Genomic DNA, 17,214 nt, shown 5'->3' on the forward strand with positions numbered 1-17,214 from the left:
GCTTTTATTTCCTGTTGCTGCTTCACAATAAAAGTGTCCTGCTGGTTCATCAGTGAAAAGCTTTTAATGTGAAACAGCTACAGGAAATGAAGTGTGTCTGTAGGAAGTGATCAGTACATAGTCAAAGATCAGGAAATAGCAGTGAAGCTAAACTCCAAACCACAGAGGTTCAGTTACACTTTACAAAAGTCCTGAGAACTGACAGAGACTTAAAAACACTTAAAGTGTTTTTTACTGAGTCTGTAAAAGCAGCTGCAGTTATACTGTAAACAATCTCACAAGTGTCAGTATGAAATGAAAAGAGATGAACGTCCTGTCTCCTGTGTTAAAGCTGGTTGTTGAAACATTAAATATGATCAGTTGTACTCACCAGTGTTTGGCAGAGACTCTGCTGTGTTGTTGAGAAAGACTTGATGAACTCAGTTTCATTTATATTTGGACAGAAGTGGAGAGACTCGACTGCAGCTCTGCTGTCCTCTGATTAATGTTAAGTTTAATTTCTGCAGAGTGACGTTGAATCTGTCTGTGTTATTGTGAGATATCATGGAGCAAAGGTTGTTCTGTATCTAACAGGTGGGAGGAGTTAAGACATTTTTTACGACCTCATGCAGATGCAATTTCTATTTTTTGCTTTAATCAATTATTTCTTCATAAGATATTTAAACATGTCAAAGTATGACTGTAAGAATGACGCCAGGCTCAACAGGTTGGACGGCAGAAAACTGTCAACGCAAAGAATGGTAAAAAAGAGACACCAGCCATCATACATGGTGTGAAAGACAAGAAATACTTTTATTTACAGTTTTGATTATTCATTTTAAGATTATTGGAACATAAAGATAAGAAATTTTGACATGCACAAAACTAAGGTTATTTTCAAAAGAAACAATATGAAATAATAAATAAATAATAAATATAAATATCATGGACATTTTCTTTCTTAGTGAAGTTGAAATTTCATGTTAAAACCTACAACACATTGTTAAAGATGAAACCAAAAAGCAGTGTGTAGTCGGCTCACATTTCAGATGTCTATGAGTTGTTAACAGCTCCACCAAATACTGATTTTTCCCTCTAAACTTCTCACATGCTTTCATTTCAATAAATGTTCAAATGATCCAATATTTCAGCAAAAATCAAAGATTAGAGAAAAAGTCAAAAAACTAAAAACACATTTGTGTATCAGAACTTAGTTTTTTCTTCTGTTTTTGAGATACTAAGTCATTATATTGACTTACATATTATTTTCCCATCACATTGATGGTAATGAGCTTCCTCTGTTTTAAAACCTGTTAACATGAAAAGTTTCAGCCCGAGAGCCGGAGCTGCCCGCCGCGGTGCATTCTGGCTCTTGTAGTCCGGACAGCAGCAGCAGCAGCCGGGCTGACTCAACCTTCAGCTCCGGCTTCTCACTCATCCAGCCGTCCTGCACCTCTTCACCTGGCTCCACCGGTGACAGCACCGTCTTTAACCGAGTCATGGGTATCATCGGCGGGCAGCATCTCACGGTGAGTCCCCCCTCTTCCTCCCCGGGTTAGAGCAGCGTTAGGGCGGCCAGCTGCTGAGCGGAGAGCCGAGAGGAGGACGGAGCTCCGGAGCTAGTTGTTGTTGTCAAGTGTCAGCTAGCTGCGCAGTAAGCTCACTCAGATTCCTGCCTATAAATATGTTTCTGTAGCCTCACACACTCAGGAAAAGCTGTGTGTGAGTGTTGTTAATATAATAAAACTCATCCAGAAAACTAAATTTATCTTACTTCTGTTTTTTAAAGGTTTCCACACATGCTAACCAGGCTAGCTGAGTTAGCCGGTGTTCCGGTTTATCTGGTGACCGTGTAATCTAGTGACCGTGACTATCTGGTGCCTTTCTCACATTTTTAGGATACGTTACGAAAGGGGGGGAATGAGTCCTCTGAACATATTTGAACTTACATAAATGGTTAAGATACTTTTAGATATTAAAACACAGATGAAAAGTGATTAAACTATGAAGTCACCATTTAACACGGTCACCAGTTTCACCGTAACACCGTTACACCCAGTCTCAGCCAAGTGTTTTTCGGCCTTCTACTTTCAGCAGCTGCCTGCTACTTAATGCTAATTTATCTGATCGTTTCATGACATTAATCTTAATTAATTAGACTTGTGTTAAATAATACGACTCCTCTGAGCTGCCAGGTTTATTCAGAGGAAGCTGCTGCACTGTTTTAGCCTCCTAGCTTCAGACTAAAGTGGAGAAAATGTGATTAAACTGGAGTTATTTCTTTTTAAAACAAGCAGAGCAGAGATAAGCAGCTGTCAGAGGATAATAAACCTTTAATGGAGGTGAAAGCTCTGGTTTAAATGTTAACAGATTAGATCAGTTTCACTTACTGTTAAAGCACCGGTTCAAAAAAAACAGCTGCTTTCACCTAAAACTCACCTAGTGTGCAGATGTTATAGGACTAAAACATGTACTACTAACAGGTAAAAGTACTGCATGAAAAATACTACTACAGTATAGCAAGTGTACAAGTATTATGAGCGATGTAGTTAAAGTATTACAGTAAAAGTACTGCAGTATTGAGGTGAGATATTCCTTTATTAGTCACATAATGAGGAAATTTACATTATTACAGCAGCAAAGTGGAGTAAAAATAATAAATAACAATAAATGATAAGTACAAGAAAACAATAAGAAGAATAATAGTAAAAGATGTATAATAAAATAATCGTGATTTTATATTTATAAAAGTAATATTTGTATTATGAGTGATGTAGTATGCAGTATTACAGTAAAAGTACTGCAGTATTATAGTGATGTAGTATGCAGTATTACAGTAAAAGTACTGCAGTATTATGAGCGATGTAGTATGCAGTATTACAGTAAAAGTACTGCAGTATTATGAGCGATGTAGTATGCAGTATTACAGTAAAAGTACTGCAGTATTATAGTGATGTAGTATGCAGTATTACAGTAAAAGTACTGCAGTATTATGAGTGATGTAGTATGCAGTATTACAGTAAAAGTACTGCAGTATTATGAGCGATGTAGTATGCAGTATTACAGTAAAAGTACTGCAGTATTATGAGTGATGTAGTATGCAGTATTACAGTAAAAGTACTGCAGTATTATGAGCGATGTAGTATGCAGTATTACAGTAAAAGTACTGCAGTATTATGAGTGATGTAGTATGCAGTATTACAGTAAAAGTACTGCAGTATTATGAGCGATGTAGTATGCAGTATTACAGTAAAAGTACTGCAGTATTATAGTGATGTAGTATGCAGTATTACAGTAAAAGTACTGCAGTATTATGAGTGATGTAGTATGCAGTATTACAGTAAAAGTACTGCAGTATTATGAGCGATGTAGTATGCAGTATTACAGTAAAAGTACTGCAGTATTATGAGTGATGTAGTATGCAGTATTACAGTAAAAGTACTGCAGTATTATGAGCGATGTAGTATGCAGTATTACAGTAAAAGTACTGCAGTATTATGAGTGATGTAGTATGCAGTATTACAGTAAAAGTACTGCAGTATTATGAGCGATGTAGTATGCAGTATTACAGTAAAAGTACTGCAGTATAATGAGTGATGTAGTATGCAGTATTACAGTAAAAGTACTGCAGTATTATAGTGATGTAGTATGCAGTATTACAGTAAAAGTACCTCAAACTGTACTACAGTAACTTCCCAGAGGTTCAGTGAGTTCAGCAGACGAGACAAATTAAAAGCTTAATGGAGACGGAGCCGCGGATCCTCCGGCACGAAGTACCAGGAAAAACATTTCTTCCTTTCTTTCTTTTTTTCTTTTTTCTCCTTTCTTTCTCCTTTATCTTTCTTACTTTCTTTTTCTTTCTTTCTGTATTTCTCTTCTTTCTTTCTTTCTTTCTCCTTTGTCTTTCTTTCGTTCTTTCATTTTTTCTTTTTTTCTTTCTTTCGCCTTTATCTTTCTTTCTTTCTCCTTGATCTTTCTTTATTTCTTTCTTTCTTTCTTTCTTTCTTTCTTTCTTTCTTTCTTTCTTTCTTTCTTTCTTTCTTTCTTTTTCCTTTATCTTTCTTTCTGTTCTTCCTCCTTTATCTTTCTTTCTTTCTTTCTTTCTTTCTTTCTTTCTTTCTCCTTGATCTTTCTTTCTTTCTTTTTTTCTTTCTTTCTTTCTCCTTTATCTTTCTTTCTTTCTTTCTTTCTCCTTGATCTTTCTTTCTTTCTTTTTTTCTTTCTTTCTTTCTCCTTTATCTTTCTTTCTTTCTTTTTTCTTTCTTTCTTTTTCCTTTATCTTTCTTTCTTTCTTTCTTTCTTTCCTTCCTTTTCCTTTATCTTGCTTTCTTTCTGTTCTTCCTCCTTTATCTTTCTTTCTTTCTTGCTTTCTTTCTTCCTCTCTCCTCCTACTTCTTGTTCTTTGTCTTCTTTCTCCTTTCTTTCTTTCTGTCTATCTTTCTTTCTTTCTTTCTCTTCCCTTCCTCTGCCGTTGAACTCGTCTTACCGGAGCTGCGTGTCTGTACTCAGGTATTCGCTGAGATAAAACAAAGCAAACACACGTTTCAGTCGCCGCCCATCAAACACTGATTCCTGCTTTCAGAGAGAAGCAGGAAACTACCGGCTCTATTTACAGTCAGTGATTAATGCTTCCTTCCTTCCTTCCTTCCTTCCTCCTTTCCTTCCTTCCTTCGTTCTTTCCTTCCTTCCTTCCTTCTTCCTTTCCTTCCTTCCTTCGTTCTTTCCTTCTTTCCTCTTTTCCTCCTTACTCCTTTCCTTCTTTCCTTCCTTCCTTTCCTTCCTTCCTCCCTTCCCTCCCTCCTTTCCTTCCTCCCTCCCTTCTCTCCTCTTTCCTTCCTCCCTTCCTTCTCTCCTCTTTCCTTCCTCCCTTCCTTCTCTCCTTCCTTCCTTCCTTCCTTCCTTCCTCTTTCCTTCCTCCCTCCCTCCCTCCGTCCCTCCCTCCCTTCCTCCTTTCCTTCCTTCCTTCGTTCTTTCCTTCCTTCCTTCCTTTCCTTCCTTCCTTCCTTCTTCCTTTCCTTCCTTCCTTCGTTCTTTCCTTCTTTCGTGTTTTCCTCCTTACTCCTTTCCTTCTTTCCTTCCTTCCTTTCCTTCCTTCCTCCCTTCCCTCCCTCCTTTCCTTCCTCCCTTCATTCTCTCCTCTTTCCTTCCTCCCTTCCTTCTCTCCTCTTTCCTTTCTCCCTTCCTTCTCTCCTCTTTCCTTCCTCCCTTCCTTCTCTCCTTCCTTCCCTCACTCCCTCCCTCCTTCCTTTCCTTCCTTCGTTCCTTCCTTCCTTCCTTCTCTCCTTACTTCCTTCCTCTTTTCCTCCTTACTCCTTTCCTTCCTTGACCTGAGGACAACAGGAGGGTTAAACATCACATAAATGAATTTTGTCATCACTTCATTATCGTCAGTTTAACATCAATCTGTGTCGTTTCACCTCCGTGTATTTTTAATCTTCTCTCTCTTCTCTCTCTTTCTCTCGTTGGGGGTCTCAGGTGTAGTCAGGAGGATTCGTTGCCCCGTCAGAGAACCATGGAGCCAGACGTGATCCGCATGTACTCTTCCTCTCCGCCGCCGATGGAGGACGGCGCCGAGGAAGACGACGACGAGTTCGGAGACTTCGGCACTTTCTCCTCCGGCGTCCCGACGAGCATCAGCTTCACCGAGTTCGACACGCCGACCACTTTTAACCAGACGCAGGCTTTGGTCGCCACTTCCCCGCCCGAGATCATCAACAGCCGGGTGGCGGCGGGGGGGGTGATCGGCTCGTCTAACGGCACCCACGCCCCCCAAAACGAGCTGTCCAAGGCTAACGGCCACGTGGGCGGCGCTCCTCCCTCAGATAGGACTGACGTTAAAAAGGCGGTGGTGTCCGGCGGCTCCGTGGTGGATCTGCCGGTGAGCAACGGCGGCGGCACAGAGGTGCTTACCAACGGGTTCGCCACCTTCGACGTTCAGGGAAGCCCCCCCCCCTCCTCCTCGCAGAATTCTGTCCACTCTCATTTAAAAGGAACGTCCAGCGAGGGTGGCGGCGGTGGCGGCACCGAGGACGACTTTGCAGACTTTGCTGCTTTTTCCAACGCTGAAGGACGCAGCGGCCAGACGGCGAGCGAGCTCTCGGACTCGGACTCGGTCGGTCCCGCGGGGGGCGACTGCCAGCCAGCTGCCCCCCGCGGCGAGGACGAGCGCTGTAATTCAGAGCAGGGAACAACTTCAGAGGACGGTGTGACGGACACGCACAGATCTGGACCCGACTCCGACTCCGAGTCCAGATCTGTAACCGCCGCCGAGGCTCCGGGCGGCTCGTGCAACACGGACCGGGGCTCTCGCTCTCACGCGGACGCCGACTCTCACGAAAGGGACGTAGTAGCCTTTGCACACGAGCGCTCGGAGTCGGAGGCGGTTTGCACTAAAGTGGCTCTCGCCCTGAACGGGGTTGCCGACGGCGATGAGTCCAAAGACGGCGGCGAAAACGACCTCTCTCCCGACGCCGGCGAAGGCGAGGTGGAGGCGGCGCGGTCGGAGGGGAAGGGCTCGGGGAACGACACCGAGACCGAGACGGAGACGGAGACGTCGTTCGGCCGGCCGCTGTCCACGGACGCTCTGGAGGAGTTCGGAGACATGAGCACCACGGGTTCGGTGCCGTCGCCTCCGCCGCTCCAGGAGGAAACCGCCACGCCCGCCGACCACAGCCAGCTGGCGGAGGACGACGAGGACGAGGACTTCGGGGATTTCGGGGACGTCGGCTCCTTCGGGGGTCAGGGCTTCGCTGATTTTGAGAAGCTGGAGGCGCAGCAGCAGGAGGAGGAAGAGAGCCGGCGGCACAGCTCTCCGCTTCCTCCGGAGCAGGAAGCCGCCGCCGCCGCTGCAGAGGAGGAGGACGATTTCGGCGACTTTAACTCCCCCAAGTTTAACAGCTCTGCAGCCGACGGGGACGACGGAGGCAAATTCGCCGACTTTCCCGTCAGCGACAGTTTTGGGAATTTCAGCTCAGCCGTGGAGGAGGGGGAGGGGCAGGAGAGCGGCGGGTGGAGCGCCTTCGGAGAGCCCGACCAGCAGCAGGAAGGAGAGAAGGAGGGAGCGGAGGAGGAGTCCTGGGCTGCGTTCGGCTCGGAGGAGAACGCTGCTCCTCCTGCTGCCGGCGGAGACGAGGAGTGGTGTGAGAGTGAAGCTCCGAGTGTCAGCGAGCAGAGCAGCTGGACGGACGCACAGGCGGTAAGAACTAAAATAACTGTTAAAATACAAGAGTCAAAACATTTTATTCATTTAGGAACAAAAAGAAAAAGATGTTAAAAATTCCCCAAACTCAGTGATTATAAATATTTATTCTTTTATTTCATTTTTTATATCAGGGACAAAACACAAAACTGTTATTACACCTACAACTTATGTTTCTTCTACAACTACTACTGCTACTACTAGTACCAATACTTTAAGTACTATTACTACTACTGCTCTTTTCATCAGGAGGAGATTAATAATGATAATAATCAGATAATTCAGAGTGCAGATTAAACAGAGACAGTTTGTTTGGTAGAAAGAGGAAACGGGTCGTTCTGATAAAACTTCCCTGTGACGTAAGAACTGAACTCTGAGCTGCTTCATTGTTCTGAATGACTGATATAAACTATCTGCATGTGAACTGATGAGTGACGGGAACAAGAAGTAAAGTACAAAGAAAAGCTTATTTAATCATGTTTTACACATTTAATATATTTAATATCATCTCGTTAATATAATAAAAAACGTAATCTTAAAGGTTTACTGATAAATCACATTTCAATAATCTGACTTTTATTCTCTAATTTAAGCAAAAGTCCGATGAATGCTTGTGCCTACATTTCCCATAATGCATCTCAGTTCCATCTTTCTTTCGGTTGTGAGAGAGATTGAGATACTTTATTGATCTTTTACAGGAAATTGCTCGTTTACATCTCTAACTATCAAATGAAAAAAAAATGAAATCTTATTATTAAATAAACCCTGAACTTGAACAACAGATATTTGTATTTATATATCTAATAAATAATAATAAAAATACTCTGTGTGCAAAAAGTCCACTGCAGTATTTAAAAAAACAAAAGATTAAAACATACAAGATTTGCAAAAGAAGGACCATTTTTTTTTAATGTTGTTGATGAGCTCATCCTTTACTCCGGTTACCATGACAACCCAAATACATAAACAGCACGAGGATGGAGGAAGTGGAAAGAAACGAGGTCAGCCGTCCACAAACATCACATCATGTTTTCATATTGAGCTGAAACCTCAAAACCAACTTCCACTATAACTATAACTATAACCCATTACACATTAAAACCAGTTTATTATTATTATCAGAGTCAGAGAATAACTTCAAAATAAAGTGTCAGGAGTTAAATAACAGCTGAGGAGCAGCCGCTAGTAGTACTACTACTGCTACTACAGTAAAACTAATAATACTAATACTACTATTATACTACTACTACTATTATACTACTACTATTATTATACTACTACTATTATACTACTACTATGATACTTCTATGATACTACTACTACTATTATACTATTACTACTATTATACTACTACTATTATACTATTACTACTATTATACTACTACTATGATACTTCTATGATACTACTACTACTATTATACTACTACTACTATGATACTACTACTACTATTATACTACTACTACTATGATACTACTACTACTATTATACTACTACTACTATGATACTACTACTACTATGATACTACTACTACTACTACTACTATGATACTACTACTACTATGATACTACTACTACTATGATACTACTACTACTACTACTACTACTACTACTATACTACTACTACTACTATGATACTACTACTACTATGATACTACTACTACTATTATACTACTACTACTACTACTACTACTACTATTATACTACTACTACTACTACTACTACTAGTACTACTATGATACTACTACTACTATTATACTACTACTACTATTATACTACTACTACTACTACTACTACTACTACTATACTACTACTACTACTACTACTATTATACTACTACTACTACTATTATACTACTACTACTATACTACTACTACTACTACTATTATACTACTACTACTACTATTATACTACTACTACTATGATACTACTACTACTATGATACTACTACTACTACTACTACTACTACTACTATACTACTACTACTACTATGATACTACTACTACTATGATACTACTACTACTATTATACTACTACTACTACTACTACTACTACTATTATACTACTACTACTACTACTACTACTAGTACTACTATGATACTACTACTACTATTATACTACTACTACTATTATACTACTACTACTACTACTACTACTACTACTATACTACTACTACTACTACTATTATACTACTACTACTACTACTACTACTACTACTACTATACTACTACTACTACTACTATTATACTACTACTACTACTACTATTATACTACTACTACTACTATACTACTACTACTACTACTATTATACTACTACTACTACTACTATTATACTACTACTACTACTACTACTACTACTACTACTATACTACTACTACTACTACTACTACTATTATACTACTACTACTACTATTATACTACTACTACTACTACTACTACTACTACTAGTACTACTATGATACTACTACTACTATTACTACTATACTACTACTACTACTATGATACTACTACTACTATTATACTACTACTACTACTACTACTACTATTACTACTATACTACTACTACTACTATGATACTACTACTACTATTATACTACTACTACTACTACTACTACTACTACTATTACTACTATACTACTACTACTACTATGATACTACTACTACTATTATACTACTACTACTACTACTACTACTACTACTACTACTACTATTATACTACTATACTACTACTATACTACTACTACTACTATGATACTACTACTACTATTATACTACTACTACTACTATTATACTACTACTACTACTACTACTACTACTATTATACTACTACTACTACTACTACTACTACTACTATACTACTACTACTATTATACTACTACTACTACTATTATACTACTACTACTACTATACTACTACTACTACTATACTACTACTACTACTATTATACTACTACTACTACTATACTACTACTATGATACTACTACTACTACTACTACTACTATGATACTACTACTATACTACTACTACTACTACGACTACTACTACTATGATACTACTACTATACTACTACTACTACTACGACTACTACTACTACTATGATACTACTACTATTATACTACTACTACTATTATACTACTACTACTATTATACTACTACTACTATTATACTACTACTACTATACTACTACTACTATTATACTACTACTACTATTATACTACTACTACTATTATACTACTACTACTATTATACTACTACTACTATACTACTACTACTATTATACTACTACTACTATTATACTACTACTACTATTATACTACTACTACTACTATTACTGTTAAATGTTAGTTTTATATAAAGCACATTGAGTTGCTGTATATAAATAAAGCTGCCTTGCCTGATTCAGAATGAGGAGAAACTGGCTCTGAGGAATGTGACCTGGTCGGGTTTTAGAGGAGGAGCTCTCATTCCTCTGAGATTAAATCACCCTGACTCTGATGAAGCTCAGTTTAGTTCTTAATAAGTTCATAATTAATATTAAACAGTTAATGTGGGAAACACTGAGAATTTAGAAATGATTAATTGAATTTAGAATGATTTACGTGGTTTTTACAGTTCACTGCCTCATTATAAGTCCAGAGTCTCGTCTCATTTTTTGGATAGTTTTGGTTCTGAACACAGATCTGGTCCGAGGGTCTCTGAGAGTCGTTCACATTACAACAGATTAATTTAAACACAGCTCTGATTTCTCATCCAGTGCGAAAAACACTGAATCCTGAAAATGACCTACTACTAATAATAATAATAATAATCACTTTATTTCTCCTTTAATACACAAAATGCAGCTCAAGTGCTTTATATCTGAAGAGGATTATTTTGAGGATTGATTAAAGACCGTGTAAAGTGAATTCAGACATTTTCTTCTAAACACATTAAATAGGTCATAAATGTATTTCTAAAAAAGGTGTAAAAAGCATTTCAACCATTTAGATTTGAATTGTGGAGCTAGGCTAGCATAAACCCCCCCTGCTGTTGTAGAGGTATAAATACATTCAGCGCACACTACTACTACTACAGTCTACAGTTAGCCAGTTAGCTGAGTTAGCCTCCGAGCTAACAGCCGAGTTAGCTGCCGAGCTAGCAGCTGAGTTAGCAGCAGAAAGCTCTCAGGCCTAGCGTCCATGTTTCTGGTAGAGGTGGTGACTTTGATTGACAGGTGACACTTGGTAGGGGGCGGGGCTTCAGCGGACTCGGCGGGAACGCCCACAGCGTTTGGGAGAAGAGAAATAGGCAGACTTTTACACAACTTTGAAGCCTAATTTCATATATTTGGTGATTTTTTAAATCATTGAAATTTGGCAGGGTGGCTAACAACACACTTTTCTGTGGTATGTCAAACTCAGAACACATATTTATTCTTACTTTACACAGACTTTAATCATTAGTTTTTGCTCTATAAAATGAAAAAAACGTTGATTTCTTCCTCTAATGTCTTGTGTTTTGTCCACAACTCAAAGATTCCAGTTTACTGTCACAGACGACTAAATAAACCAAAAAAATAATCACATTTTAGGAGCTGGAACCAGATCATTGGGACGTTTTAAAACAAAATATCTATAATAAATAATAATGAAATACTCAGTGCAGTATCTAATAATATGATATGTATGTGGTGTATTTGTGGGACCCTGAATTAATACATGTTAATAATAATGTTTCCTGTTTTTAGACATACAGCAATAAAAGCATACAGATAAATATATAAATGTAAAACCTCCCTCTGTGTGTCTGCAGGCGGCGCTGTCGTCCCGTCTGGAGAAACTGTTCCTCAGCAGTTTCCCTCAGACTGACGCCGCCTCCGTAGAGGACGACGTTATGTCTCTGATGATCCTGCTCGACCCGCCGGGAGGAAGAGGAGGAGAAGAGGAGGAGAAGAGGAGGCCGCCATGCAACAGGTGAGACTGAGAACATGATTATAACACTTCAGCACCTCAGAAAATGTGCTTTAATGTCCTTATTTAATGCTCATCACTGCTTTCTGTCTCCTTATAATGACGACTTTAATCCCCAAACTGGAAATTATTGACTTAATTTGTATATAATTGATTTTAAGACACATTAAGTTCCCAGAAAACACAAAAAATAAGATGTCAAAGCTTCTTTTTGGAGGGTAAATTTAATGTTTTTATACCTTTGTGCCAGTTTTTGGTGCTTAATCAACGAGAGCTGCAACATTTAATTGATTAGTCGCCAACTATTATGATAAATTAATCATTTTTGAGTCATTTTTTAAGACAGAAATGTCCAAATTCTCTGATTCCAGCTTCTTAAATAAGAATATTTTCTTTATTTAACACTTCAACACCTCAGAAAATTTGCTTTTATTTACTTATTTAATGCTCTTCACTGCTTTCTGTCTACTTATAATGACGGATTTAATCCCCAAACTGGGAATCATTGACTTAATTTGTGGGTAATTGATTTTAAGACACGTTAAGTTCCCAAAAAAAACAAAATAACAAAAATGAGAAGATGTCAAAGTGTCTTTTTGGAGGGTACATTTCATGTTTTTAAGCTTTTGTAGTAAAGCTGCTCAATTAATCTAAATTTGATCGTGATTACGATTTTGGGGCCAAACGATCTCAAAACTAATAAAATCGGGGGGAAACGATTTTCAGTTGTGCAACGTTGTTTAGAAACAGTCTGCAAAAAGCTGCACATGTGTATTTCCGTTAAATGTTACTAATGAATGTTTAGAGTGTGACATAGTTTATATGGTTGTTTTCCTGCAGAGCTTTTGGCGGCAGCGTTTGGCTGCAGCTTCAGGACATCCACGAGTCGCTGGGCCTCAGATATCAGTGGGGAGGCTCCTACTGCAACAAAGCTCTGCTCTGCTGCCTCGGCATCGACACCAGAAACATCGTAAGTCTCTGACGGATCCTCCACGTACCCGACAGTCAGAAATATAACAACATAAACACTGTAGAAGCAGTTTACAGTCACATTAAATGTTTTAGATCGGCCAAAACGTTCTTTAAGTTTGTATAAATAAAACTCTGATCTGTAGAAGTTTATTTTTTAAAGTGAAATGAAGCTTTTTATTATCTCTGCTGGAAGCCGTCAGAGATTCATCCATGTTTTATTAAAGTGTGAAGCAAACAAAAAAACGTGAAAAAACGTTGTCGAAAAGATTAAATTTGCGACTTTATAATATTGTGGAATATCAGAGTTTTTTTTCTCGTAAATATGCGACTTTATAATGTCGTAGAATATCCGAGGTTTATTTCTTGTAAATTTGCGACTTCATAATGTCGTAGAATATCCACGTTTTTTGTCTCGTAAATTTGCGACTTTATAATATTGTGGAATATCCGAGTTTTTTTTCTCGTAAATTTGCGACTTTATAATATCGTAGAATATCCAAATGTTTTTCTCGTAAATTTGCGACTTTATAATGTTGTAGAACATCCGAGGTTTATTTCTCGTAAATTTGCAACTTTATAATAGCGAAGAATATCTGAGCTTTTTTTCTCGTAAATTTGCGACTTTATAATGTCGTGGAATATCCGAGGTTTATTTTTCGTAAATTTGCGACTTCATAATATCGTAGAATATCTGAGCTTTTTTTCTCGTAAATTTGCGACTTTATAATGTCGTAGAATATCCCAGGTTTATTTCTCGTAAATTTGCGACTTTATAATATCGTAGAATATCCGAGGTTTATTTCTCGTAAATTTGCGACTTTGTAATGTTGTAGAATATCCGAGGTTTATTTCTCGTAAATTTGCGACTTTATAATATCGAAGAATATCTGAGCTTTTTTTCTCGTAAATTTGCGACTTTATAATATTGTGGAATATCCGAGTTTTTTTCTCGTAAATTTGCGACTTTATAATATCGAAGAATATCTGAGATTTTTTTCTCGTAAATATCGTAGAATATCCAAGGTTTATTTCTTGTAAATTTGCGACTTCATAATGTCGTAGAATATCCAAGGTTTATTTCTCGTAAATTTGCGACTTTATAATATCGAAGAATATCTGAGCTTTTTTTCTCGTAATTTCGCGACTTCATAATGTCGTAGAATATCCAAGTTTTTTGTCTCGTAAATTTGCGACTTTATAATATCGAAGAATATCTGAGCTTTTTTTCTCGTAAATTTGCGACTTTGTAATGTTGTAGAATATCCAAGGTTTATTTCTCGTAAATTTGCGACTTTGTAATGTTGTAGAATATCCGAGGTTTATTTCTCGTAAATTTGCGACTTTATAATATCGAAGAATATCTGAGCTTTTTTTCTCGTAAATTTGCGACTTTATAATGTTTTAGAATATCCAAGGTTTATTTCTCGTAAATTTGCGACTTTATAATATCGAAGAATATCTGAGATTTTTTTCTCGTAAATATCGTAGAATATCCAAGGTTTATTTCTTGTAAATTTGCGACTTCATAATGTCGTAGAATATCCAAGGTTTATTTCTCGTAAATTTGCGACTTTATAATATCGAAGAATATCTGAGCTTTTTTTCTCGTAATTTCGCGACTTCATAATGTCGTAGAATATCCAAGTTTTTTGTCTCGTAAATTTGCGACTTTATAATATCGAAGAATATCTGAGCTTTTTTTCTCGTAAATTTGCGACTTTGTAATGTTGTAGAATATCCGAGGTTTATTTCTCGTAAATTTGCGACTTTATAATATCGAAGAATATCTGAGCTTTTTTTCTCGTAAATTTGCGACTTTATAATGTTTTAGAATATCCAAGGTTTATTTCTCGTAAATTTGCGACTTTATAATATCGAAGAATATCTGAGATTTTTTTCTCGTAAATATCGTAGAATATCCGAGGTTTATTTCTTGTAAATTTGCGACTTCATAATGTCGTAGAATATCCAAGGTTTATTTCTCGTAAATTTGCGACTTTATAATATCGAAGAATATCTGAGCTTTTTTTCTCGTAATTTCGCGACTTCATAATGTCGTAGAATATCCGAGGTTTTAGTCACATTAAACCTGTTTTAAATCGTTCTTTAAGTTTGTATAAATAAAACTCTGATCTGTAGAAGTTTATTCTTTAGAGTGAAATGAACCTTTTATTAACCGCTGGCAGCCGTCAGAGATTCATCCATGTTTTATTAAAGTGAAGCAAACAAGACAACACAGAAGAATAAATAATAAATAATACACATAGAGCAAAAGAAATGTTATGAAATAATAATTAGATAAGCTAAAAAATATTAAATATTAAATCTAGTTGGAAGTATCTGGACTGATCTATGGAGAAATAAAATAAAATATAGAAAAGTGACAATTTAAATGTGATATATTCAATAGATAACTTAGATAAGAGTGTAAGTTAAATGTGATCATGTACAATGTGAAGTTCAGTTTGTTATAATATATAAAAATGATTAAATAAAAGGTGTAAAATATATTAAAAGGTGTAAAATATATAATAATCATTTAAATGAAAGGTGTAAAATACATTAAAAGTATTAATTGAGGGGAGTAAAATACATAAAAATGTGTAAAATACATACAAATTATTAAATGAAGAGTGTAAAATATATAAAATGATTTAATTAAAGGATTAAAATATATAAAAAAAATATTAAATTAATATAAATAATATAATAATAATATAAATGATTTAATGAAAGGTGTAAAATATATAAAAATGAATATATGAAAGAGTGTTAAATATATAAATGTGTATAATATATAATACCTGGAGGTTTTATTATGAGTATAAGCTGTTTTAATGTGTCTCCGTTTTCTAACTTTAACTCTTTTTAACGTTTGCAGCTGTTTACGGGACAAAAGAAGCAGCCGGTCATCGTACCGATGTACGCAGCCAGTCTGGTGAGTCTCCGTCTGCCTCTGGTCACATTTCATCCTGATAGATTCTGTATCTGTCGGCATCACTCACCATCTCTCTCTCTCTCTCCCTCTCTCTCTCTCTCTCTCTCTCTCTCTCTCTCTCTCTCTCTCTCTCTGTCTCTCTCTCTCCTCCCTCTCTCTCTGTCTCTCTCTCTCTCTCTCTCTCCCTCTCTCTCTCTTTTTTAGGGGATGCTGGAGCCGACCAAAGAGCCGGTGAAGCCCGTCTCTGCAGCAGAGATGATCGCCTCCATAGCTCAGGCTCCTCCGGTTGCTCCAGAGAAAAGCTCCTCAGACACAGACTCAGTCCAGGTGGGACGTCCAGCGCTAAAAAACACCAAAAACACTCATGAATTACCTTATAACGCTTTATAATACAATACTGTTGCAATTGAAAAAAAATCTTAAACGTCACGTCAACACTTTGCATGAAGTCACCGAAAAGTCTAACATACGACGGCGTGTTAGAGCCATATATGTTAAAATTATATATATATAAATAAATAAAATACTCAATAATAAGGCATCATTTAAAACATAACAGGTATTTATCAGCAGTATTAACATCCAAACAGCAGGAGGCGACAAACCTCTTCTCTCTTTCTTCATATGTGAGTATTTAAATCTGTCTCTGTTTCTCCTCCTCTCCTCCAGCAGGAGTCGCTCCCACCCGTCCAGTTCGACTGGAGCAGCAGTGGCCTTACCAACCCTCTGGACGGTAGGCGCCCCCCCACCCCCACCCCCTCTAACCGTAACATGTGTAGATACGTTTTCTTCATTAAAGGGAAAATCCACCTTACATATTTCTGTTGGTTTTAACTAAAAAATAAAGTTTCTCAATAAATTAGTAGAAGCAGTGAGAGAACCTCCATGTGGGCCCAGAGGGGTTAAATGGGGCCATGTTGGTACTGAGTCAGCTGGAACTGGGCGGATTTAGCGGGTTCCACATGTGAAGCCCAGGTGGGATGACTGAATGGTCCCATTTAAGGTCCGTTCTGATCCCACATGGGTCTCACCCAGCTGGGCTCCTCCTGAAACCCAGTCAGAACCCACATGAAGCCCATATGGGCAAACACAGGGGGGGTTACCATGGAAACGCCATACAAACCCACTTGTTGGGACCCATATTACAGCCCAAATTTAACCCTTACTGGCCCAAATGGTCA

General features: G+C 37.8%; 2 protein-coding genes across 2 annotated transcripts in view; one reads left to right on the forward strand and one right to left on the reverse strand.

Annotated features, from left to right (window-relative positions):
- The window catches only part of LOC133999487 (E3 ubiquitin-protein ligase TRIM39-like), an 87,402-nt gene that overhangs the window by 2,124 nt on the left and 68,064 nt on the right, over positions 1–17,214 (reverse strand). The gene's annotated exons all lie outside the window — the stretch shown is intronic.
- Positions 1,379–16,766, forward strand: aftpha (aftiphilin a; the record flags this gene model as incomplete). Its single annotated transcript, XM_062438628.1, is given in 7 exon segments — positions 1,379–1,508; positions 5,455–7,174; positions 11,966–12,126; positions 12,964–13,093; positions 15,977–16,033; positions 16,238–16,360; positions 16,703–16,766. Coding segments are annotated over 6 exon segments (2,218 nt in total), but the record flags the coding sequence as incomplete, so codon positions are not given.

The sequence above is a fragment of the Scomber scombrus genome, chromosome 2 (assembly GCF_963691925.1).
Source record: "Scomber scombrus chromosome 2, fScoSco1.1, whole genome shotgun sequence".
Lineage (NCBI taxonomy): Eukaryota > Metazoa > Chordata > Actinopteri > Scombriformes > Scombridae > Scomber > Scomber scombrus.